Here is a 25,784-nt window from a genome sequence, read left to right as displayed (position 1 = left end):
CTGTAGATCTTGAAATAATTCGATATCTCGTACGGTATTAGCACACAGCTGGAAGGCGACGCAGAGAGCCATTAAAATGCTAATAGTGAAACGTGCGCAACGCGAACGGCAGGTTGTGGCATTCACTGGATAGCAGAAGTATCCGAATGTGTGAAGCAGAGTAAACCATGTAGTATTATGAACGCTTAAAATTTTAACTAAGAAGCATTTCTTAACAACCATTGCTTCTATTACACGTGTACTCAAGTTGGGTTGTGCGGATGTAACAGTAACAATGAGCCAACTACCTGAGTTACGGTAGATTAAGAACATTAAGAACATCAGAAACGAATCTAAAAAGTCAGTACTTCCGTTTCCAAAGTTTTTTCAGTTTGCAGAGCATGCTATTATTACCTTAATCACCGATTTACGTGAAATTCTCAGATGAATTGTGACTTCTTATACATTGCAGAACAAATTTGTACTATGATAGATTTATAAGCAGGCGCTTGATGGCGCCTTCAACTGCAGTTCCAACTGCAATGCCAACAGCACCGGCAGTCAACATCCTCAACAAACACCATAACTTTGGAGACCAGGTTATATTTTCGAAACCTGCTGACACTACTTTGTCTAAGAGCATCAAACTAACCAACAAAGGATACTAGGTGTGGCTTCTGCAACGCCAGCTTAAAAAACACTGCATTAAATTTTGAATGTAATAGAAGCATAGAGTATCTGCGAAGCAACTTGGTCAAATGCACTATCTGGAAATACAAAATATCATCTGAAAGAAATCTAAGCGACCTAACACATTACAGTATAATCTTTCTCTACAGTATTGCGCGGGGTAAGAATTATTGTTTTTGATTTACTGCTGTTGTTGGGCTCGGTTGAAAAAATTTTACAGAATCACAAATACTGATCAGAGGCAGTCGCTGCTTTTCTGCTAGTCTGCCACTGCCGTCTTCTTTGCACCGAGCGCGAAGCGCGAGGTTCTGCAATTAACTGATCGTCAAGAGCATAAATTTGTCTGACGCAATGACGCCACGAAGAGCGTCACCGCTCACAGTGGCGGCTCACTTTTCCAGTTCCACGAACCCAGTACCACTACTCAGTGGTATTGGCGCTCGCGCTCGTGCAATAATAGTGACGTTGCGCAGCGCGCTTCTGGTGGCAGTTGCTTGTCGCTCGTCGCTTTTATCCAGTCTGCGCTCTATCTCTGGTAGACAGAGCACAGACTGGATAAAAGCGACGAGCGACAAGCAACTGCCACCAGAAGCGCGTTTGCGCAACGTCACTAATGTGGTTAACAACCACCGCTACTTAGTATAAATATAAAGGAACAAAACTAACAGAAGCAATAGGCTCAATGCGTCGATCGTCACCGCCTACGGACGCCCAAATTATTATTCTGTGCTCATGCGCATGCAGCAATGGGCGTGGTCATGGTGCGCCACTTATCGTATAACATGGGCTTCGCCAGTGTGTAACTGCGAAGATACCTGTCAGCGCATTAGAAACTGTCCTGTGTGGCTTGCCATATAAGCACGTGCCCACAGGCAACAGTACGTACGACCGGTACGGGTACTTATTAGCCCGGTGATTCGCCGGCTCACATGCTCCACCTGCTTTACCCGTTAGTAACGGTTTAAATAGTCGTTCCGAGTTGTTCGCAATCGTGCGTTTAACGTAAAATTTATGGACCCAGCGAGCGGCTTATAAGCCACAGTCCAATAATCGTGATTCATTTCCATGCTGGGTTTGATCTAAGGAATATTCTGCTATTCCAAAGGAATCTTCTCAAGCCTTTTGTAATTTTCTGCGTACTGTGGTCGGACAGGGAACGGTAGGCAGGTAAGGTATTTATCCAACGGGAAACCGGAGCTCTTCAGGTAAGATGTTGATCGTGAGCCACTGGCACTGAGCGTATCGGTATGGAAAACTGGATGGATTTGTACCACTTGCAACAGTGTCTCTAGTTGATTGTGTTCCTCCAGATTTTTGGTTTTGTCCGATCGACAAGCGCTAAGATTTTTGGTTTTGTCCGATCGACAAGCGCTAAGAAATGGACGGCAAAAGGATGAAGAAGGGGTTTGACGTAGCTGGAAATGGCTTCACGATCCGACATTCGACAGAGCACCATCTGGACCTTGATGGCCGCATCTCGCTCCATTTCCCTCGCCAAGTCCGCATCATCAACGCACAACACCCCGACCGTTTAAATGAGCAGCGCCTGTTGGAAACGGGACTTTTGCAGTTGCTCGCCCATTATCAGTTGGCCAACATGGAATCGGGCGCGACGGATGACGGTGCCGTATTGTGCCGCGCCATGTACACTTTTCAGAAGGCTTTACAAGACTTGCATTCCGCGATGTGGAACCATTACGGTCAGGGAAAACTGCAGCGAGTGCGTGTGTCACGGACTGGCCACGAAATTTCCCCATTGCCAGCATGGCTGGAGAACGGCGTTGGACTGCAAGTGTTTCGTAAGTATTGACCTTTTAAAGTCGTTCTTTGACGGCTGTTTGTCTGATCAACCCCCAAATGTAGCTGATGGCGACGCATCGCATCGTGTAATACTGTAGTAGGGTCCTTGTACGAGAGTTTTCAGTCTAATCTCCGTTTTTAAGGAAATCGTCTAGTGATGCGTTTAAGAATGTACTGCTGAGAAACTATATAATTATTATTCTGTTGTAAATTTATAATTCGTCGTTATCTGCATATCCTAGTATGGTTCACTGATCTACATCCGATGTAAAGCATTTGAAAAAGAGTAATGGCCAATAGTGCGTTGCAGTGCAGGAAAAGGTGGCGACAAACCGACGACACTCTTCCGAGGACGAGTCTAAGCGTGGTTTCGAGATTCCATGGCAGGCCAGGATCCAGTTGGAGCGCCTTCCGGACGAATGCATTCTAACAGAGGTGCAACTGGCGTTCATTAATCCGGACCATCGCGGAAGCCCGATCGTTCACATTGAAATGGCGGCGACCCATGCTACCAACATGGACTTCATCAACAACACACTGAAGAACATCAACGGTCAGTCAAATGCAAACATTTTTAGCCGTTCTTGAGATAACGTAAAAATTTGATTGGCAACAAAATAAAATTTGAACTTAATGGAAAGAAATTGTTTTATGGCACTGTATCTATTTCTTTTTGTCAGCTGGCCATTTACAGCCCTGGGCAGCCAAGTTGGGGCAGTTTTTACAAAAATTTACCTCTGGCCAGTCGTCAACAAATAAATCTTTATTTAACTTTTAGATGGTTGCCCTATGTGTCCAGCATCTATTGAACTTAAAGTTTCAACACTGCGACCATGTTTCAAATTGCAGTGAGGTCAAACTAGAACAGCCCTGCTCAAAAATGCGGCCCGACCCATCCACCGTAGAATCCTTTCTGCCACTTAAAATTTGATAAAAATTTCGTTGATGTGGTACCCCAAAAACGATAAGCCTGGACCGTTTCCTAACTAGTCCTGCTACGTAATACACCTGACAACACCACATTCGCGCGACGGCTGGGTGACCCTTAGAATTTTAATAGGGGCACTGTCGAAGTTGAGGGCGACCTCACTTGCACGCCCGCCAAGCAGCGACGAAACATCCGAAATTGCCATTTTTGATAAAATCTTAGTAAGAAGGTACCGAATGCCACCTTTAGCTTGTTCAACTACAAAAGGAACACCAGACGTTGTTTTCCAACAAGCTCTAAAAGCAATCATAACTGTTTTTTATCACAGCTTTATAATAATTCTCTTTCATCAGTCTGGCACTTCCATCTTCCCGCCCATGCAACAAAAATCCCTGGACACAATAAAACTGTTAAAATTATTACATTCCTCATGCAAGAAAAAGATCAATTCGCGGTTACTCAGACAAGCGCGCTAGGCAACCACTTGTTTCGGCGGGCACTTTATAGCATACAGGGCTATGGGAGACGTAGTTTGATTCAAAGGCACAAAGGCACAGTAAGCACTGATCGAGCACAATTTTTTTGCCATCCTACAACACGTACCTTTTGGACCACTGAACAGTTTCCATAAACACCCCTTAAAAATATCAGTTGCTGAATTTTTTGGAAGGGCGGTTATAAGCACTTTAAAAGTGACCACCACTCCGAGCCCTGGATCACTGCTCGGCTCGCTACTGACAAATCGAATAGTTCCGGTTTTTATATTGCTCAATTCCCCATAAAAACTACATTAAGTGTACGCAAAATCAAATCAAAAACTGCTGGAAACAATATTTTGTAATTTAATTAACACAACTGCCCCAACTTGGCTGCCCATGGCTGTATTTCCGTGATTTTCTACATTTATAATCGGAATAAAAGAGTGAAAAGGCAGTTTACTGTGTTTAGGCAGTTTAATTTGCCTATTTGAAATTAGTTTAAACACGCTTAGGACTGTGTAATTTTGAAGCAAGTTTGATTCGACATTTGAATCCTGACAGAATCCTGACAGTTTGATTTCGGCCCTAGGTCAGACGTATTCGGAGTGCTGCCAGGAACTCGGGATCTTCCGCGAAGCCTATTGTTTCGTCACCATGCGTGTGCCGTTGCGACGTTTTCTGGGGCAGCTGTTCAGTAAATTTCGGCAGACCATCCCGGAGTGTCCAGCCCTGGCAAAAGGGGGTGTCATGGAAGGAACGGATACCGTGGTGCTGAACACGCGACAGGGAAAGATCGAGATGGATCGGCAGATTCTGGCCAGTGTGTCGCCAAAAGCACGTGCCATCTTCGCCGAGGGAGAAATGGGAAAAGTCGGCTCCTACGGATTGGACTGCAGTTTAGCGGTTGTTGCGACTGTGCTGGACGCGGCGGTAAATAAGAACGAATCTCTGCCAGTCGATCCCCGCCGAGCGGCTCCGTTCTTCCTGTATGAGGTCATGAAGTTGGCGTTGATTTGGGAAATTCCGCAGCTGAAACTGTGGACGCAGGTGGCGTTTGTAGAGCGTCTGTGCCATCCGGTCGTCAATCTGGAGCAGATCCCCGTCCTGGATGCTGTCCGGGCTATTTACCGCCACGCTGAACCAAAGGAGGTGGGCAGTCGGATGATTCTGTGCGGACTGTTCAGTCTGTTGCGCATCCTGCATTCTTCCGGGGCGTCCTGGACCATGGATGAGCTGCAACAGGTAATTGCACCGAAGCCGGCATTGTGGAAGAACTTTCTCCAGCCGACGCGGTTGCTGCCCGATACCACCATTTTCGTTAAGACCTTGACCGGAAAAACTCTCACTGTGCCAGTTAATCTGGCTTACTGGGTGTACCCGGTTAAATGTTGGATTCAGAATAAGGAAGGGATTCCCATGGATCAGCAGCGATTGATTTTTGAAGGCACACAGCTGATCGACAACGTTACACTGTTGGACTGCGGTATGACCGCGCAGGCTACAGTGCATCTTGTCTTGAGACTGAGCGAGCGGATGCTGAAAATGGAGGGCAGAACTGGGATTGAAAGCATGTAGTTCGAACGGCAGATATCAGTTATGGTACTGGTTCTTATTAGTTCTTATGGAACGGTACTGGTTCTTATTAGTTTTTATAGTGCAAGGTCGCGTTAATTTCCTCGTTTCTCTATATTATGCAATTACTTGCGTTGTAATTTTGCTTTCGCTCTAAAGCGGAGGCTAATGAATACAAATAATGGTTGTATAAATGATTGTAGATTTGTATCTCGTGGCTAAATACTATTATAAACTCTACGGAATCATTTGTCGTTTCGCCGTAAATGGTCAAACTCCAACTAAGTTTCACTGAGTTGGAAATAAGAAAACCCTGAGAAGCAGAAATTATGGAGTCGGTTGGTTCTAACATCCCGGGTATGTTGCGCGATTTAAGTTGCGCCCGATTAAGCCCGTTTCAGTTATATCCGGAGCCAAGGCATTACAACAACCATCTTACGGATTGGTAACACAGACTAGTTTCAGGCAAGCAGTTTTTTGCTGACCGATGCTTCCGTTCTCGCAACCTGCACACACTAGCATAAAGTGAAGAGCAAACACGGAGTACCGTGCAGCATGCAGAGAGCGAAGTACTGTAGTCGAGCCTTAAAAATGTTATGGTGCGACAGGCATCGAACCATTCCTACAACTTACATACTGTTGCAAAACAGACCGCTGAAATTCCGGAAATTCATACTAGTGTTTTTCTTGCTACTTTATAGTACTTATACAAATTGCGTATAAACCATGAACTGGAAGAATATTGGTTTTGGAAAGACTCGTAAAATTGTGGCTGTATGCGCTTCGGCTAAGCGGTTTAGGCTGTATATTCCACACTAACGGTACAAAACAGCACTGGATGTTTCGCATTATGCACTGTTTCTGGGCGCTTCTTATCATTTTGCTGCAAATTACAGCCGCTACCGGAACCGTACGTGCTGTTCTGGCGCAGACAACGCTCCAGCTCGACTCCATTGTGAGTTTTATCTGCCAACTACAGCGAATGATCGCCGTCGTTATCGGCCTAATTTACTACATCTGCATCTACAATAAATTGGTGGACCACATCCGCAAGCTGGATTATTTCGTACACAAGGAACTACATGCGGCGGATAAATGTGTGCTAGTGTGCTTTGTTGTACTGGGTGCCGGATTTTGCACCGGTCTAACCGTTCAAGAAATGTATTTTGCCTTAACTGACAACGGTATTTACGGATTTTATGAATCCATTATTGCACCGGTCATAAAGCAGTCGTCTTTGAAAATGCTTACCTGCTACGCGATGCTGGTTTCTGATTGGTTGGCTTCATCGGCTACGTATCTCATGCGTTTTTTGATTGGAACAATTTGTCTGGCCATGGCATTGTGTTTCCGCCGTATTAACCCTCCAGCGGGCGGTACCCGAAGGAGTGCGAGTTTCCTTCTGAAAATTGGGATTTCCCGACGAAAAAAATCAATTAAAAAGGGGAATTTTTTGTGAGCTTGTGCTGACCATAGGTCAGCGGTGCTGACTATGTCGCCTTGCCAACGCCAATGCCCATGGACAGTCTACAGCATAAAAATGTTTAATTTTGTAATAATTAGGCGAACAGGAATTAAGTAAAAACAATTAGTTCATTAAATAGTACAAAAAAAGTGCTTTAAAGCAGCAGTACAGAAGTGGTCAACACATTGACCACTGGTCAGCAAAAAATGCGCATGACGAAAACTCTAGGGAAGGGACAGTCATTACATTCTTGTGTAAACGAGCATGCTGATCTGTGCGATCAGACAATGAAGATGGAGAACGCCCTGAGCCCTATGTTATTCATTCACTATATGTTCTACATGGTTAAAATTTTGAATTTCATCAATTACTGTCATAAAGGTCAATTCCGCCATGCCCAAAACATGGTGGACATCCTGGTCTTCATGAGCATGTCGACGCTAATCTTTGTGGCTGTACATGAAACGGTAGGAGCGTAACATTCCCCGAGAGACAATCATTTTCATAATTACACTGCAAGTAACTAATTCCATTGTGTACTGAACCATCGCGGTTATAGGCGTCGGATGCACTGCTGCCAATGGAATGCAGCTTGAGAAAAAACGAGGAAAAGACTACCGAGCAGATCGCCATGCACATCAACAGGTTGACCTTAAGGCCGATCGCGTTCTCTGTTGCAGGATTTTTTGTCATTGATCGCGCTTTTATTGCAACGGTAAGAGTATAACAATGCCTTTAAGGCTCGGTTAATAACGAATCCTTCATTGTAGCTCGTCGGTGGGATCGCAGCTTACGCTGTCGTGATTTTGGAAATGGGAGACAAGGGCCTATCCAGCAGCGATCTTGAAAAGATTTCAGATTTAATAGCAGCTCGATTTAATACAACGTCGTCGGTTGCTCGTGTTATGTAAACGTAATCCAAATAGAAGTTCCATGGTGCGCTAATAAGAAGCTACTTAGTAGCTTCTTTTGAAAGAATTTTGTATCAATGTACGAAGTAAACAACCAGCTACCATCATGTTTCTTGATGCCGCCTTGAGGCACGCCGCGCGCTTATATACGTGCAGATCTGAAACTATAGTCCACGCTTAAATTTTTGATGCGGTTAGAGCATTGGCGGATATCTGCAAATCTGTTAAAATGTTAAGAAACTTTTATTTAGTCAAATCATGCAACAAGAAGGAAATGGGGCATTCAGCCTTGTTTCATGCGACAGGTTTTAAGTAAGAACGGCACTTAACACTGTACTTACTAGTAGGAACTGAATCTTTACTCAGAGGTGTATTTTGCAGTTTACAGTAATTTTGGTTAACGTTTTGGTGTATTTAATACAGAGGGTGTACGTACATAAGAGTGTACGTATCAGGAAGGTTTTACTGTAATTCAAGGACACTAGTTAGAAGTACAGGAAAGGTAAGAGGTTTTCGACTGAAATTGTTCACTGGATCACTTTAAACCTGTCAAATACTGAATGAACAAATTTACAACGAGAAAGCAGCACAAAGCAAACATGCCGGCTTCTTCTAATCTCCGCAAAGCTAACAGAAAGTCGATACCCCTTTTTTATTGAGAACAGACCGTCATCAACCATATTGTCCCCAGTCGTATGCTGGCTTTTTCCTCATTTTTGTGTCGAATATGTTACCCATCACTGGGCCATCAGGACATCGCATAAAATGGTGACGGACCGATCGGCATTATTAATAAAAATTCTTCGATGGCAAAATTTACTCTTCTTTTACGGAATGCATATATGTGGGTATTTTTGCTTCCCAGTTTTCAAGTTGACCAAATCTTTTCCTATTGCTCTCACAATACGATCTGCAATGACACTCTACGTATTATCCCAGTGTACAGCCAACGCATTTTTCACCATTGACAGCGTCTATATATTCATCCTGGGCCGGAGTATTTCCCGGGCGATGATTTGGTTGCCCATATTGTCATTCCCCTTAATTCGGCTAGTGTGCGCTCTGCAGATATGGCGCAGTGGCACATTGCTGCTGCTTAACAGCACGGCCATGCTAGCATCTTTCTCTTCGTTAGTAAAACCGCTACATGTTGTCCAAATTACGGCATTAGCGTTGTTTGTATTCGTAATCGGTCCAGGAGAGATTTTAGTATCGAAATTAATTCTTCTTATCAACGATCGCTGGATCCTTGACCGGCTTGACGATACATTTAACAAGCTAGGTGTTTTAGCTCAATCGCTTTCGTTATGTATGCACGTATTATACGAGATGGGCGTCATCGGTTTCCGAATTGTCCAGTGTGTTCTTATTGTGCATCCTTTTATGGAAGGGCTGCAGTTAGCTGCAATTCAACAGCATATTGATTCGCTGAGTTTATATCGGAGTGATTATTGCAAAACATTGCGAGAGGCGCTGGCTGTGCATTACGAAGTCTGTCATAGATTGTGCCAATACGACGAACATTTCTCTTGGCTGAATATTATGACATTGGCTGAGAGTCTTCTTATTACGATGGGATTTTTGCAAGTGTTTCTCGACCGCATTGTGCAGAGCAAAGAAGTTGATGTAGCGGCAGTGCTCTTCTCAGTGTGCAGTGCTGTGATGGGGATTGTACAGCTGCTATCTGTATTGTATGTCAATGAGCAGGTAAGAGTCTCGATCGTACTGAAATCCATTAATAATCCATTAAGAAACATGAACCAAAAATGCGTATATACGATTTGTCGGATAGCTACGTTAAGTACGTATGGCACACACTAAACAATACGTATTGCACACACTACACAGCAGTTTTATAGGAACAAGATGTCGTCAGATTCCTGCATCACATCTTAACATTTCAAAAACCCCCGACAGATGTTTCCCGATCCGTAGAGCGCCATCTACAACGAGTCATCGCAATGGAACCCCAAGTGACACTAGCAGGATTGTGCATCAACCGCGATAAGCTTGCTTGTGTAGGTGAACTCTTGCACATCCCGGCGAATGCTCATACTTTGTTATTGGGAAAGTACGGCATCAAAATGCCACATTTCAGACTTTCAGTCAGCAAAGGGCAGCAAAGTGTTCAAGAATCTGTAATTTTTTCAGATTGGTTGTTCCATTTTTGGATACATTTTGGTCCTTATGGCATTGAATGACAAGTCTCGTATCGTTTACAATACGGCGTCCGAATAGGCTCGTCGCCATTCAAGCGGCACTGTTGACCCTAGATGTTTCTCCAACTTACGCGGCCATGAAGCCATGTTCCGTCACTTAATAAACAATAATTCCGAGAGGAGATGTTCTAACCGAAAATATAAAGAATACATGTAAATTAATTATTTAACATATAGTCTGACGTAGACGGCGATGCGTGTGCAAAGCAGCGGCTCTCTTATTACGCTAGAATAAATCCACCGGTCTTTTGGGAATAATGTTCGATGCATTCTGAAAACATCAAAATTGCTGACTACTTCGTACATTTCATGTTAGAAAAACAGAGGAAAACATTTCATAGCCTGAAATTGCACACAAAGGGAATGGGAAATAAGTAATCGAAATCGTAGCCGCTAAACTGAAGACATATCTGCAGTGTAACGGACAAGATTTAAATCACATTAGTGTTCTCATCGTCAGTTGTAGTACGTTAGATATTCATCAAAAAATTACTATTTAAAGTATTTGGAAATGTCACTAAAAAGCTTTTTAGTGCATAATCTGAGCCATTTGACGTTCCTGGAAAAGCTGATCCAGCCATGGATCTTTATGCTGCACACGGCCGGGTTTGGGGCCTTTCCGCTCCAGATGTATAAAAATCCATCCAAAACAAAGCAGATATTCAATATTTCGCGAACATCGTGGATGTTCGTTTTGATGCTGCTATTTTCGTTTGACTTAGCCTGCACCCTGTATGCTGAACTACAAGCTAATCTCACACCAGACAACGAAGATTTCTTTATCATGGTCACCAATGTAATGCGTATGGTGACGACGTTGTCGTGCATTGTGTACTTCCATTTTGTCTATGTCCAGTACATCGAAAATGTAAAGCAGATCGATAGCTTTCTAACACGCTATCTAAAGGACAGAGACCGGCAATACGCTGGTATCTTCGCGGTGCTAACGTTTGCATGTTCTCTGACGATTATTGCCCTTCACATGTGGGCGCTCTGCTTCCGTCAAGACACAAAGGCTTTTGAGCGCGACATTGCCCGATTTCTGCACGTTATACCGGCAACTCATATTGCGCAGTTTCTAGCGAATCTCTGTTCGTTCTCGCAGTGGTTCATGGACGCCCTTTTCATCCTAATTCAAACCTTACCTATGATCGTCTGTTTTGTTGGTGGAAGATGCTATCGACAAATTAGTAAAAGGCTGGCGAAAGTGCCGTATGAATTAAAAGATGTGGATCCGCTCCTCAACGACCATTATCAGCTTAGTCAGCGGCTACAGACGATGAACAGTCTTCTGTCATGTAGTATCCTGTTTGTATACGTTTACAGAGTCTGCACGATTCTGAATTACATTACGAGAATGAAGACCGGAGTTTATGTTAATCCTGAAAGTATTTTCATCATGCCTTTGCTGACCGTTGCCGGCACTCACGCGTTCATCTATGCGCACGAAAAGGTATGAATTCATTTACTGTCATAACTTTTTGGAAAACTGCCTGCTGGAGAATGTGCTAAAGCCGTAGTATTATCTACCACAGTGCAACAAAGATCATACAATGCTAACATTCGTCAATTGCAGCTATACATTTCTAGACATTGATCTCTGAATCACTCCGTCTTTTGCGCACATGAAGCTGGAATGAAACTGTTTACAGTTAGCTTTCTCTAAATCTTCGAACTAATAATACACGCAAACACGATTTTCTAACAGAGACAGTAATACGTTTACTCCAGTTTTATGTTAAGGTCTTGCTGAATTCGGAAAACACTAAAAGGACTAACAACTATTTACAGTCGGCAGAAATAAGCAATCTACTGCCTGATATCATCTACCAAGCGCCACCGGATGAGCGGTTGTCTCTACATTTCGCTATCAAACGTGTCACTTCGGTCAGCATTGCTTTCAGTTTGGGCGGCTTCTTCACTGTGGACCGAACATTTATCGCCACGGTAAAGTTGAACTACAGAAAGATCCATACCCTTAATACTTAGTGCAGATGTGCTCAAATACAGTTACACATAGGCTTTATAGTTTGTTAAATTATTTCCAAAGATATTGACATTAAAACTGATAGTACTACAATTCCTGATCGTATAAAGATTGATGGTGGTGTAGCTGGCTGGTGCGATTTTAACCTTCGCTCTGGTGATGGATCAGCTTGAGGCCAAAAGCGTTTCCGTTTACCACTTGTCCGCTCTTCTACAGAACCTTGGCATCACTAATCTGAGCACAATCGAAGCAAGAGTCTAATCCTCCAAAGCAATATATATGTACAGTAATTGTTCTTCTTTGTAAAATTTCCAATCACTTCTGAAGCTACGAGTAATACGTATAATGGATGAATGCGTCCATAGCAGTCTAACCGCTACTGTGACATCGGGTTTGTGTAGTTTTTAGAAGTTATGGGGCGACAGATGGAACCGTGTAAATTCAATTAGTCACATTGTTTTCTGTGTTGCAAATCTGTCAATAATTCTTTCGTAACTGCTCTGTATAGGAGCAGAATAAATTGCCACAGTGCATGTTAAATAGTAGATTCACTACTGTCAGCACTGTCGGGTGCTCCTGCGGCACCTGTCATATTTGTACGCCGTAAATGCGGTACGACGTTCTCGCACTTGGGTTTGTAATCATTTTGCACCTAAGTAAGTTCTCAGTTCGTTATCACTTTCGAATAAGTTGATCTTACCGGCACCGATCAGTATTTACCCAATTGTTTCAAGCACCTTAGCCAATACCGCCTATAATCACCCTATTCAACATTCTGGATGTTTTCATAGTCGTGCTTGAAAGTTCAGCTTATTACAAAATCGTAGTACAAAAGCGTAGTATCGTAGTATACTACGATACTACGTAGTAATCGTGGTAGTTGGTACATGATTTCTCGAAGCAGAGACAGCGAATAGGAGGATCGCTTCATTCGCTTTCTTTTACTTGGTACTCTGTGCAAGTACTTAATTAAGTCAAACTTTTACCTTTTGCGTGGCTTTCATCGTAGCATGATCACGAGATACTGTACGTTAAAAATGGTGACTAATCAGCTAATGCAACCATGGATTATTATCTTCTCTCTTGCCGGTTTCGGCGCTTTGCCATTTCCGCGATATTCTGGACGTTCTCGCATACTAGGAAAATATCTGCACCATTTCGGGGCAGTTTTGCTGCTGGCAACGTATGGCGCATGCATTGTCTACACATTGTACGATCGAGTACGGAGTTATGCAGTGCGTCCAGTGGACAACGGAGCGTTGCTATCGTTCCTTACAACCTGGCAGAGAACGGTAACGGTATTTTTGTCCGTCTGCAGCGTACACTGGGTGTATAAGCAACATATCCAGAATATTCATCAACTGGATGACTATGTCGAACGACATTCCCAGAGCGTCGATAGAAAATTAATCAGCATATTCAACATTATTGCGTGTCTAACATCGATTGGGTTTGCCACTTCTCATGCTCAGACATTCCTATCGCGCTCTGAAGGTTTCAGTCAAAGCGTTGTGGAGTCGTTTGACCTTTCGCCACATTCCGTTGGGGTCCGAATTATCTGCAGTCTCGAATGCATATGGGCATAGATGGAATAATCATTGTGGCTGTACTGAGTCTACTGACAGTCTCGAATGCATGTGGGCATAGATGGAATAATCATTGTGGCTGTACTGAGTCTACTGACAGTCTCGAATGCATGTGGGCATAGATGGAATAATCATTGTGGCTGTACTGACAGTAGCGGGACTTTGGCAGTTCGTTTATGGATACGAGCAGGGTACTTTATTGGGTTATTGGAGTGAACATAGGATAGAAACAATATTACGCGTCACATCATTTTAGCACATAGTACACTTCGTCCAATCTCTTACCAATACAGAACGTTTCCTGAACACAAGCAGCGTTACCACGCATCAAAGCTATGCTAATTCTCTGCTTCAGAAATAGAGTGGACCGTTTCTCCTGTGTCCTCTCGAAAAGCATCTTACCGAGCGTAAACATCTTGCATTTAGATTCTTTACTCCACACGCCCATTGTTTCAAAAACCAGGTACAACCGCACATGCACCATTTATTTATTTTAACATTATTGCCATTAGATTTAAAGATGTAATTGCCGTATATTATCTTATAAATGCAAATCGATAATCTGCTGTATGGTCATAGGCCGAGACATTAAAAGAGCACTTGCACGTTATGGCTCACCGCATGACGCGTGAGGAGCGTTCGCCGATGCATTTCCTGATCCAACGTGCCAGGGCAGTGAATTTGGCCTTTTCGGGGGTCGGAGGGCTTTTCGCAATCGAGTGACAATTCGTAGCAACGGTAGGCTTGTTGCAGCTTAAGACATCCGCTTCTAGATTCCGGAGTTGCGTTTAGTTAGCGGAATGACGCTGCAGCACTTATTAGTGAACTCATTTATTCACCACTCTAATATTACGCTTTGATTTTTAATTTGCACGAGGAATTGTGACCTTTGCATTGCTCATAGACCAACTGCAAAGCAAAGGTGTGACGAAGAGTGAAATCATAGAAATATTTCACACTCATGGAACTTTCAATTCGACTAACTATTAAGGATCCACAAGGGAAGTGAGTACTCGGAACTGTGGATATTATGCAGCATCGAACAGTCTCATGGAAGATATTATTACATCGTGAGGTAAATAGTTCTCCTCAGGTTTTTTTCTTTTAAGATGATTTTTAACAATTTTGAACATCATGCTGTACTAGCATTACCACTGTTGCCTGTGATACATGGTTAGACGTTCAGCAGTCTCTCCTGCTACAGTAGACTGCATTCTGTTAAATGCGAAAACGAATAAAACAAATAGCAAAGCAAGCGAAGCATAACTGGCACTGAAGAATGTTCGGAATATATTGGGGATTATGGTAAAGTGAGATTCGAGATATTATGCCCATGCAAGAATCGAGCGGTAATTAGATCGGAAATTTTTTCAATATCGCTATTGGATATGCCTTTGTCGCCCAGCTCCCAGATAACGATTGCATACGCCGCGATACCACCAAAAAGCTGAAAGGAAGCAGAGTTCGGTAAATGACCACAAGTGATATCGCAACAGTACGGTAGTTCTAGCGACATTTTGGCGACAATAGGCAAATAAATTTGTCGCATTCTAAGCAAGCATTCTAGCGACAATAAGCAAATAAATTTTGACATATACTCGTAGAAATCAACCACCAAAAATAATTAAAGTGCTCGAAAATTTCCTGGCGCATTAGAATGACTTAAACATAAATTACATACAGTATTTACAACAAAAATAATTTGATTTATTTACCGTCGCAATAAAAGCCCGATTTATCGGGAAGAATCCTCCAACGGAAAACGAAACTGGTCTTAATGTTAGTCTGTTCAAATGCATGAAGATCTGTTGGACATTGGACTGAGCGTTCGCGCGAAGACCTCGCTCCATTTGCGTCATTGCTTCCGAAGCCTACATCAAATGCGTCATATTATCACACCCTTTGGCAGCGCATGCAACAAAACCTTTTTACTAAACACTGTTTACCGTCTCATGCACGCCAACGAAAAATACTGTGGAAACGGACATAAATAGTACCGTCTCCACTAGATCGAGCAGATGTCTCGAGTTGCCATTTCGCCATTGGGTGATAATGTTGAGAATATTCAGAGTATACAATGCATACTGTATGAACAGAAGCACATTCAGTTCTTTCTCCATTTCGGCAACATTGTCACAGAGATCCGCATGCTCATATACCGAAGGAACGAGGGACTGTGTTTCTGCTAAGATTTCCTTCATCCGACCACGAATCCGCCGGAAGCACAGAGCTATCACCAGGCACAGCGCACCAATTAGAAATCTCATCAGATAACTCGCCAGTTCCGCCGTCCAATCCGAGACCAGCAATAAATAACAGATGACTTTTGTTAGAAGCAATTTTTTTACGATTAATCCGACAAAAATCTCATAAAACGAAATAGTATAGGGATACTTCAGTGTCCCATACACACTGTGCATTATAAATCCTAGAGAAATGCCGGTGCCGCAGATAGCGTAGAACACCACAATGACCTTATCTACCAGGTGAAATTCTTGACGCACAAAATGGTCCAGCTTGCGAAGGTGTTTAACTAATTTGTTAAAGATGCAAATGTAATAAATGAAGCCAACGGCAACCGCAATCATGCGCTGCAGTTGACATGCGAACTCCACAATGGATTCCAGCTGCGGTGTCGTTTTGCTCCACACATACACGATGGTCTCCGTGGCGGTTACAATCTGGAGGAAAGCGATCAGTAGCGCCCACAAGCAGTGAAGAATACGGATGATCCAGTGCGGTTTCGATGAGGAGCAATGGAATACGCATCCCATACCGCTCACCTGTAGCAGATACAACCAAAAGGTGAACACGGTCTCCAAATATCCCTTTCCATTGGTGGTCATTTTGCGGTCACCAAAAAACCATGGGGAAGTTTTTGTGTTACACATTCTGGCCATTTAAAGATTTTGAAGATTTGACGCGATGATCAGCAGGTGTAACGGGCGGCAATGTGCATGGAATTTCCAGTCTTTGGTGAGAGTTTGTTCGGTGTTTACCGTTGCTTTCAAGGTTCGGATCGAGTTTTCCCTCTGCGCAGGAAGTCAGCGTGAAATTTCGAGCGGAGCACGTTCCAAGGGCGTTTGTTACAAAAGACCGCCATTCGTCGACGGGTGCAGTCTTCCCTTGCGAATCAAATTACTTAACACGATACGCGACATTTCCGCAGCTCGTAAGAGTTACGCAACCAGCGAACATAAACGTTTTGTTTGTAGGAAGTCTCTATCTTGATATTACTTTATAGTTGACCCAGGTGATACACAGTCCGACCGGGAGTGCACCTTACAGTGCTCACAGACCGGCATAAAATGAATATTAAACTAAAGACCACTTACTGGTGAATATTAAAGTTAAACTTTAAAACTACAAACAAAAATTGCGTCAGTTTAACCGACACCAAGCAGTAATTAATACCAGCGCTATAACTGTAGAATTACATTTTACAGTATAATAATGTAGTTGTGCGCTTATGGGCCTTGTTGTAAGGCAAAATGTAAGGATATGCTTCACAATATTTTAGCTTTTTTGGAAGTCCATTAACACACCAACGCGCACTTGGGCAGCGGTGATTAAAGTTCATTATCATAGTTCATTATCGTAGTGCGTTTTCTTCTTTTAATGATCAAATGATAAAATGATGAATGATATACAAAGTTTATACAGATTAATTTTGTAAAATTAAGTAAGCAGGAATTGCAGGAGAACATAATCATGTTCTTGCTTGGTAGCAACTGCATAACACTTCAACCCGCATCTCACGAATTTGATAGTCGGTAATTGTTCATACCTACCCGTATTCATTACCACTGGTCTTTCCAAGGCAATATAAATTATGAAAACCAAACCAAAATATTTTCTAAAGGGTTACAACTAAAGGGTAACAACCAAAATTTTTCTGTTATAGTTTAGCATGTTTTTTTTCTTCGAATTTGTGTTTTGTGGCATGGATTTTGCCAATAAAGTCATGAACCAAAATCGTTACTAAGGGTTAATATGATGTTAAATATTACAGTAATTTAATGTATCACACTGAGCAATCATAAACGCTCGCAAACTGCACGATGTATTGCAGACGTTAGGCAGAATAGTGTATACAATTGCGTGGTGTACAGATACTGCTAGCTCTTACGTGCATAATTAAACATTTACCTAGATTACGGCTGAAAGCAATAATTATTTATAGTGTAGTATACTACCATGTACACACATCTGTATGTTGCATATGTATTCGCATGTTCTCAAATGTATGGATTCCTAGCAAGGATTTAGGAGGTATTCGAGTATATTGAAGATAGATAAAAACTCGTACAAACTCCACATAAAGCAAGTAAAAAAAGTTTTAATCAATAAAACTTAAATTTATATTGCATCTATGTAAATCTGTATTTAACTAATATGTATCTATATTTTTAAAATTGAGCCGTTTTATGTGACAAAGCTTGTAATCTTTCGCACCTTAAAAAAACAAAGTTATACGTAACTAAAGTAGTAGTCTGATCGATCGGCTGGTGATTGACTACGGTTGTTGTGCTGGTTTGGCAAAGTGGAGTAGCATGTGCAGTTGTGTCGCTGCTTGAGCCGTTGTGGCCAGTGCATTAGCAGTCCATTGACAGGGTAATTAGCATGCAGTGACATGTCTCATATGTGCCGCACACTGCGCCCGGGCCGGATCTGCATGATTGACTGGGTGCTGACTTTAAAAGACTATCCTCCAGGGGAATGGTCAGGGAAAGTATGGGTGTGCTCCCGCTGTGATGCACCCCCGCGACAAATTCCCCCGCTAACGCGCACACATGTTGCCCGTTCAATTCTCCATCCCAGCAAACTGGGCACTATCTGTATGTGTCACCAAATTGCGCTATTGTACTGCTACGTGGATCGATGCGCGATTGCGCCACTGACGGGATTTTATCATCATGTCCAAAATCACAAATGGATACATATGCAGTCATGTACGGAACGCTTGATTGATATCCACCGCACGATTCATTGCGACCGAGCGATCCTCTTATCGCGTTTTAGATTATCGACTAAGCCCGGGCAATCAATTAACGAATGCCAGTCAATCAGGAACCGTTTTTACTGAATGGATGGCTTATTTGTATTGATTGTCCAAGCGGTAGTGCAAGTGTATTTAAATCTTTTTCCGCGCTAATAATTTAAACTTACCACTTGTGACTAACAGATTTAACAAAATTATTATTGTTGTCACATTAATAAACCATGATATGTCACCCTGAACTGAAAAATAACCACATGATGTTGGGAGTGAAAACCTTTAGGCGGATGCAACCCGTGAAAACAAGAACAAAATAACAATTCTGAACGAAAAAAAACAAAATCTTTATTTTAAATGTACCGTATGCTATTTACTGTATTGTACTCTGTACAGGCTTAATAGTAGTGCAGTCGGCTTTAAAGAGCTCATACATATTTGCGTTTTGAAAACTCACTATAATTCGTTACAAAAAGCTTGCACAGTTTAATAACAAATCTTGTCGGGAGTAATAAATATTAACATAAATAATAAGATATTAACGTATTATTAATAGCTCCATGCAAGAGTATGTGTACGAACAAATGCTCGCATCATTCCATCAATAAAAAAATTAAAGTAGTACAGTAATTATAATCTCTGGAGCATTGCCATTGTACTAAATAACCTTACAGGGAAACTCGTTAAGCTTGCGCAAACTCTATATCACGGCAAAAAATAACCGTGGAAAAAAGGTCACTGCTCATACCATGAATTTGCAAGCAGCATTGAAATGCGACCATGTGCAGCAATTTGTCGCGCTATTCTTCCGTCTGTGTATTACCACAAATTGCGCTGCTGAACAATGCTGTGCCCCGCGGGACCTGAATTTCCGTAATCAATATTTCGTACACAACAGCGCATCCATAATGTGGCCCCCGTACATCCCGGGTGATGGAGAGTAGAGCGGTGTGCCCACTACATATCCGCGGGGCAGCCGTTGTCAGCAGCAGATATACAGAATACTGTGCGGTTGACTTGATGGAGAGTGGCACAGCCGGCTAACGCAATTGCCCGTCGTTGATTGGCCGCACTCACTCTCGTGTCAGTCACCAAACACAGCGCGCGTACACACAGCGCCACACAAACGCAGCAGCCCGTGGTAAACACACACAAGTGAACCTGAACCGCATTATATATCCGATTTACGCAGTCGCCGCACTTAGATGCACATTTTTAATTGAATCTCTGTCAGCAATTTCGGCTTGGCTGCATTGTAACGCATCGAATTAGCCCATCGACACATAGCACGCGAATATAACAACATCCGCTTATAAACAACCATGCCAATTAGCCATGGCGGATGAAGGAATTCGGGCCAGGCAGAATCAGCGCAAGGATAGTAAACTCTTCCACGACACTACCGGTAAACATCATTATTCGATTTAGCTGAAGATCCTAAAGTTAGTGGAGTTTGGGTTTGCACAGGTGGTGAAGGAGCGTTTAAGAAATTGCGCACCGTCGGCAACGGACTATCCCCGACCTCATCCGTATCCTCACTAACGTCGGCAGCGGCCGCGGCCGGTGCCATGACCCCGGCACGCCGTCGTCACCGGACGACCTTTACGCAAGAGCAACTGTTGGAGCTGGAGAATGCCTTTGCCAAGAGCCATTATCCGGACATCTATTGTCGAGAGGAGTTGGCGCGGATTACGAAATTGAACGAGGCGCGAATTCAGGTTAGTGGGAGAATGGTGTGTCTGTTTTTTGTCAACGGCAGCACGGCGTCGTCTAAACCAATTAGACGCCGTGGCTGGAAATTGCGTACAATTACCTAACAGCCGCCTCCACCACAACACCGTTGATTAGCGTAATAGAAAACGACAGGACATAATTTTGCCGGGGCTGGCACCGCGCAGAATAGGCAACGGGTACCGCGACCGACGAAATTAGATTAATTATACAAAATCCAATTTACATTGGGGCAGCAGTAAAATGAATTCCGGCTTGCTGTGTTGTGATGTTACTGCACATCATACCCGCATATATATATCGAGCTTGTTGGAAAAGTATAGTGCGGCAGTTGGCGCCTGCGCTTGCTGCTGGCACAATCCAGTTGCTGGGCAATCTGCAAGCTTGTAATTTCATAAAAATCATGGCGGCGTTGGATATGCTTTTTGTATAACGATGATTAGCGTCATCATGGCCGACGATGTCGTGGACCATATTTGTTGTATGGGGAATCTGTTGCCTTGTAACCACAGCGCGATCATGGCTGATATATGCCAGTGACCTTTGAGGATGTAGGGATCTATTCACCTCATATATTACGTGTGTGTTAATGCATTTATCCTGATAAGGTATGTATGGTACCGAAAAACATAAAACATTGGCATCGAAGAATAAAGTAATTGTACAGATATCGCACTGACAGATACAAAGAAATACGAGTACGCTTATCTTATATTTTGGTTTCAGGGAACAACATGCTTGTTAGATATGCTTACCTATGTGCTGCGATTAGGTGATTTGGCTATTAATTTTACGATTTGTTAGCTTAAATTTGCGTTTAACCGCGACGTTGTAGACACTGTGTCAGAGAGGTCATTCTTTTATTTTAGCAACCGAAATGTACATAAACTGGAGACAGCAAATGAGTGAAATCCACTTGTGCTTACAGTATATGTGTGTGTGCTCGGTTAACGTACAGGATAACACTGCTGTAAATTTTTAAGATTCATTGCGAATCTTTAAGCGAAACCAAACGCTTTTTTACCTTGTTTCAGTTAATTAAAAGTACAACTTATAAGGTACTGTAGTGGTGCATACAATGTATAGCACAAAGTTTGTGCTTGAGCGCGCTACGATGCAGCGCAGTAGGGGTTAATCCCGATCCGATTCCAAGCTATTCGCGCTCTCTGGTGCGGCCGGTGCTCAGGGAATTTCACTTGGTGCCATGATATTAGCATGTCAGCCACGGCATTGTCATGCGCTCAGATTCTTGAATGTTGAATGACTGAATTATTGAGTTACATTGCAATTAAAACTTTTAAATAAAGAAACCCTTTAACGGAATAATTATATTATCGCCGTGCCAGCAAGAAATTTATTTCTGTAGTGCCTCATCATAAACGTACACTTACCTCTCTAACCTTCTTATTATCACTTCTTGTAGGTTAATTAAGAAAACATTCACTGCATTATTGATGTTTCTTCTTAACTCAGTATTTTTGTACCATAAAACTTTTTTATTCTTGAACATCGGTATGTGTGAATTGAAGTTTCCATTAACATCTATGAAACTTCACGGTTATGCCAGGCATAATCAAATTCTCAGTTTTTGATAAAATTCTGGAAAAATGCAGGTATCAAAATATTTTTATCCCCTTTTACTGCTATATTACTCAGATTTCGCTGACATGTCAGGACAAAGCAAGCCCAGTATCAACACAATCTATGCCCGAAGGTTCCATGTAAAATAGTTTTTAGGGTGGTAAAGGAAACGCGTGGAAGCAGTTCAAAAGAAAAATTCCTAGTTTTATGTTACTTACTACAATGCATAATGCACTTTCGATAAGACGTAGAAAAATTTTTGCAAAGGAATTTTGAAAATAATCTATGCATTCTATAAACAACCGTCGCGGGAATCGTTGCGTTGCCTCATTTTATAAAAGAGTTATTTCAATAAGTCATTTGTAATACTTCAATAAAGAAATCACATTTTGCGTTTGCTGTCACCTCACAGAACACGGTGACATGAAAATATGAGACATTTTGTTTAATGTGTTAAACTTATACTTTTGGCTTCCTGAACAGTTAGGAGATATCTTGATTCCATCCGTCTGCAGATCCTGCGAGTCTTCAAAATTAAGAATCCAGCTGTGCCGCTTGCTTCAGATATGTGCCGTTACGGTGGCTTTGAGATTTCTTATACATACAAAATATACGAGTAAAGTACATTTATCATACTTTAACATATTATGTACCGCCATGTCACTGGTTATGCTATGATTTGTAGTCACGAGTATTTCTATATCGCCGCACTTTCAAGTGTTTTCTTCAGAGTTCGGGCGTAAATACAAAGGCTCGCTCTTAAACATTCCCTTCCGCAGTTGTAAGGCCGTTATCAGCAAAATAGCTGCATACTCCGGATCGGTCAGCGGAGTTACTAGCACCGGATGCGGTGGCATGTATCACCACCTGCACGGATATTATCCAAGCAGGCTAAAGCAGTCCTCGTTTTTTCGAGGTTCGTAGTTTGACAGATGTGAATTACCGAAACCTCGCATAGTCCGTTCTTCAAGAAGCACTTACTACATAATTCGTTGCTTCGGTGCTAATTAGCAGAGTCCCCTTTGCTTTGCGTCGACAGTCGAGATGATCAACTGCCGCTGTAGTCGATAAGACATCTTTAGCTGTACCTTTCCTACCACTACTGAGTATACAGAATAAAAGAATTTATTTTTGTACACGATACACCTGAAGCCGATACACCTGAAGCCGATACACCTGAAGCCGATTATTTTTGTACACGATACACCTTTTGTATGAACATATACTCCTTCCGCTAAGTGCATTGCTAATCGTTTACGGTTTAATACGCTGCTTATTGATCGATATTTTTGCAGGTATGGTTCCAGAATCGTCGGGCCAAATACCGCAAACAAGAGAAACAAATGCAGAAGACCCTGAGCGTGGCCAGCAACATGGTATGCCCCACCAGCAACCCCATGCGCAACTTCTACGCCGCCGCCAACGTGGCCGCCGCCCGCGCCAACCCCTACGCGCCCTACCAGCACCCGCACAGCAGCGCCCCTATGGGCCGCTTCGCCTCGGTCCCCTCACCGCAGTCGGTGTACAACGCGGCGGCGGCCAGCAGTGGACAGTTTAGCAGTATGCCCAACAACACTGCCGGCCTGACCAATATGGGCATGATGCGCTCCTCGGACGGCGGCACGGAGGCCGACGATGCCGGACTGGATTGGTACAACAAGAGCCTGTCGGCGCTGCGCTTCAACCACATGAACCCGCAGAATCACATCAACCAGACCACGCCGTTCCCGCAGTCGCTCATGCAGTATGCCGATGTGAAGACGTCGAGCTGTTTACATCCGGGACTGAATGGATTGTGACGCCGGGTGCAGTATGAACCCCAAGCGGGGTGGTGGCAATAAAATGGAGCATCGATCCGATGCGAAAGGATCGGTGGTGTGTGCAAAATGCTCTGTGTCATATGCTTTGGCCATGTTAACTGCTTTCGCTCGTTTACGTTATCACGCTCTAAATATTCCTACAACAGCAATATGTTTGCATTTTCTCGTACATGTGGTGATTAACAAAATTAATTTGGTTCGTCGAAACCCGTACACGGTTGCGAACAATTCACAAGTATAAAAATGTATAGCAAAAAAGCATTTCCAAAAAACCGTTTGTTGTCTTCTCTCATTAACATTACGGATGCTTCCTAATATTATGTGTAAGCGGAAAGCAGGACAACCTCTATTTAAAAATATCCCTGGTGTTTAAAGAACGAAGCGGTGTTGTAACTCCCGTTTGGTCTAATGCAGTTGATATTGATATTTCCATGTTATATTTCGAAGCAATGCCACCATATCCTCCTTGGTAATGGTCTGACTATCTAGCTGATCCAACACCAAGGCATACGTGATTATGCTGGCCGTTAGCTGCAAGAAAAAAAATACCATGAGCCAGAAAACCTTGGGGAGCTCATAGGCCAAGCATACTGTTTACCGTGGTAACAAAGGCACGGTTAACGGTGACGAATCCTTGGAGATCCAGTGCAGCGGAAACGGAATTGGCCTTGTTGATCAGGGACTGTATTAAATTGCTTTGTTCACCGCGGTGCTGCCGGCAAGCCATTCCCTCTAAGCACTCCTTTACCAGTTCGGCCTAAACAATTTTAAATAATGTTGTAAAATCTTATTTGTAATTCTGTTGCAGTGATTAGGCAACGGAATATAATACTGTACATCAATAAAAGAGTTTAAAATTAATAGCAAACTAAAGATTAGATTTACATTTATGGGTTGCCAAACCGCACAGTACAGAAGCTGCAAGCTACCTTTTCAAACATGTAAACGTAAAGCCACGTTCGTACCACCAGCGAAAAGCACGCAAGCGCCAAATTTGGCCAATGTAATTCCCGTCCAAATGTAAACCGGTTAATGTAGTTCAGAATCGTGCAAAAGTCATACAGATACAATAATAGCATGACCAACGACAGAAGCCGATTGATTTTGCTTATACACCGGGAGAGACGAAAGTGGTCATTCACTACGAGATCCATTTCACTTGCGCGATTATCCGCTTTGATTAGCGCGTGGTGTATCTGTAAAAAACACCGCCCGGTCGCAAAACAGATAATCGTCGATAGGTACTGCATCGCATGGAACGCTAGCTCTGCTATACAGTGGAGCGTCATAAGACAAGCGTAGAGAACTCCTGTCGTCTGCCGGCTGACTGGCAAATGGAGCAAAACACCAAGCTGCCGTTGGAAGATTTCGCTGTTGTCGTTCCAAATGGTGGCTAAGTAGTAGCTGTCAGCAGTAAAGGGCAGCATGCAGATGATACAAACAAAAACAGAAATCTGTTTTATATCGCTCTTATTAAGGTACGAAGCAAAATGTGGGTTTAAAGTTGAGACTGCTTCTGTAAAACGCCCATAGATGTGGTAGAAGTACAAGGGACATATGAGACGCGCTGTACTGCGTGCAACATCGGTCCAAAAGGCAATAAGATCGCCAGCCTCCGACGACGAGCGAGTTTGGCGGAATTTAACATACACTTGGAAAACGAGAGCAACGCAATAATAAGCAATGATCACCAAAGTCCAGATTATCCAACATAAAGCTGCTACACAATGTAATTTAACTGTGGAAGGTTGCTTCTTCCAGTGATGAAACGATCCGCAACCAGCCACATTGAGTAAGAAAAGTAATGGTCGCATCAATTTACTGACACATAGTGTCTGGTCATGACACTCTTCTGTTCCCATTTTCCGTATTCGTATATATGAGTGTTCCTCGTCCGCTTGTTCAAAGTTTTTTGTTAGAGATAGAAATACAAGATGGATTAGAAATTATAACAGAAGAAATGCACCTGCAGAAAATTTGCAGTTGGATGCGATGGCGACGTAGTGTCAATACACCGAGTACAAACGTGCATAGGTTTGG

At 42.9% G+C, this 25,784-nt stretch overlaps 2 protein-coding genes and 1 long non-coding RNA gene across 4 annotated transcripts; 2 read left to right on the top strand and 1 right to left on the bottom strand.

Moving 5' to 3' along the window:
* Positions 1–1,681: 1,681 nt before the first annotated feature.
* LOC129595565 (uncharacterized) lies at positions 1,682–5,645 on the top strand. Of its 2 annotated transcripts, none has more exons than XM_055492622.1 (4): positions 1,682–1,836; positions 1,980–2,468; positions 2,780–3,022; positions 4,466–5,645. In XM_055492622.1, exons 2-4 carry the CDS (start codon positions 2,048–2,050, stop codon positions 5,449–5,451), a joined length of 1,650 nt encoding a protein of 549 aa, XP_055348597.1. In that variant the 5' UTR covers positions 1,682–1,836; positions 1,980–2,047; the 3' UTR covers positions 5,452–5,645. The 2 variants fall into 2 exon arrangements, with proteins under 2 accessions (XP_055348597.1, XP_055348591.1); XM_055492616.1 differs by having other exon boundaries at positions 1,682–1,874.
* A 9,169-nt stretch (positions 5,646–14,814) lies between these two features.
* LOC129598552 (uncharacterized) lies at positions 14,815–15,693 on the bottom strand. Its single transcript, XR_008691716.1, has 3 exons — positions 15,563–15,693; positions 15,332–15,487; positions 14,815–15,063 (listed from the first exon to the last, which is right to left on the bottom strand). It is a non-coding gene; the product is annotated as an uncharacterized LOC129598552 (long non-coding RNA).
* Positions 15,694–19,845: 4,152 nt separating this feature from the next.
* On the top strand, positions 19,846–23,951 carry LOC129596426 (homeobox protein unc-42-like). The gene is made up of 3 exons (XM_055493704.1): positions 19,846–20,017; positions 20,080–20,330; positions 23,220–23,951. The coding sequence occupies exons 1-3, from the start codon at positions 19,948–19,950 to the stop codon at positions 23,721–23,723; spliced, it is 825 nt and encodes a 274-aa protein (XP_055349679.1). The 5' UTR covers positions 19,846–19,947; the 3' UTR covers positions 23,724–23,951.
* Positions 23,952–25,784: the final 1,833 nt, after the last annotated feature.

The sequence above is a fragment of the Paramacrobiotus metropolitanus genome, unplaced genomic scaffold, assembly GCF_019649055.1.
Source record: "Paramacrobiotus metropolitanus isolate TYO unplaced genomic scaffold, Prichtersi_v1.0 Parri_scaffold0000003, whole genome shotgun sequence".
Lineage (NCBI taxonomy): Eukaryota > Metazoa > Tardigrada > Eutardigrada > Parachela > Macrobiotidae > Paramacrobiotus > Paramacrobiotus metropolitanus.
Note: the sequence above shows the minus strand (reverse complement) of the source record. Positions and strands in the feature narration are given on the sequence as shown.

Coding starts and splice junctions, on each gene's coding strand:
- LOC129595565 (XM_055492622.1), top strand. CDS start 2,048: ATGGACGGCAAAAGGATGAAGAAGGGGTTTGACGTAGCTGGAAATGGC. Junction 2,469..2,779: donor CGTTGGACTGCAAGTGTTTC/GTAAGTATTGAC, acceptor AGTGCGTTGCAG/TGCAGGAAAAGGTGGCGACA. Junction 3,023..4,465: donor CACACTGAAGAACATCAACG/GTCAGTCAAATG, acceptor TTTCGGCCCTAG/GTCAGACGTATTCGGAGTGC.
- LOC129596426 (XM_055493704.1), top strand. CDS start 19,948: ATGGCGGATGAAGGAATTCGGGCCAGGCAGAATCAGCGCAAGGATAGT. Junction 20,018..20,079: donor ACTCTTCCACGACACTACCG/GTAAACATCATT, acceptor GGGTTTGCACAG/GTGGTGAAGGAGCGTTTAAG. Junction 20,331..23,219: donor TGAACGAGGCGCGAATTCAG/GTTAGTGGGAGA, acceptor ATATTTTTGCAG/GTATGGTTCCAGAATCGTCG.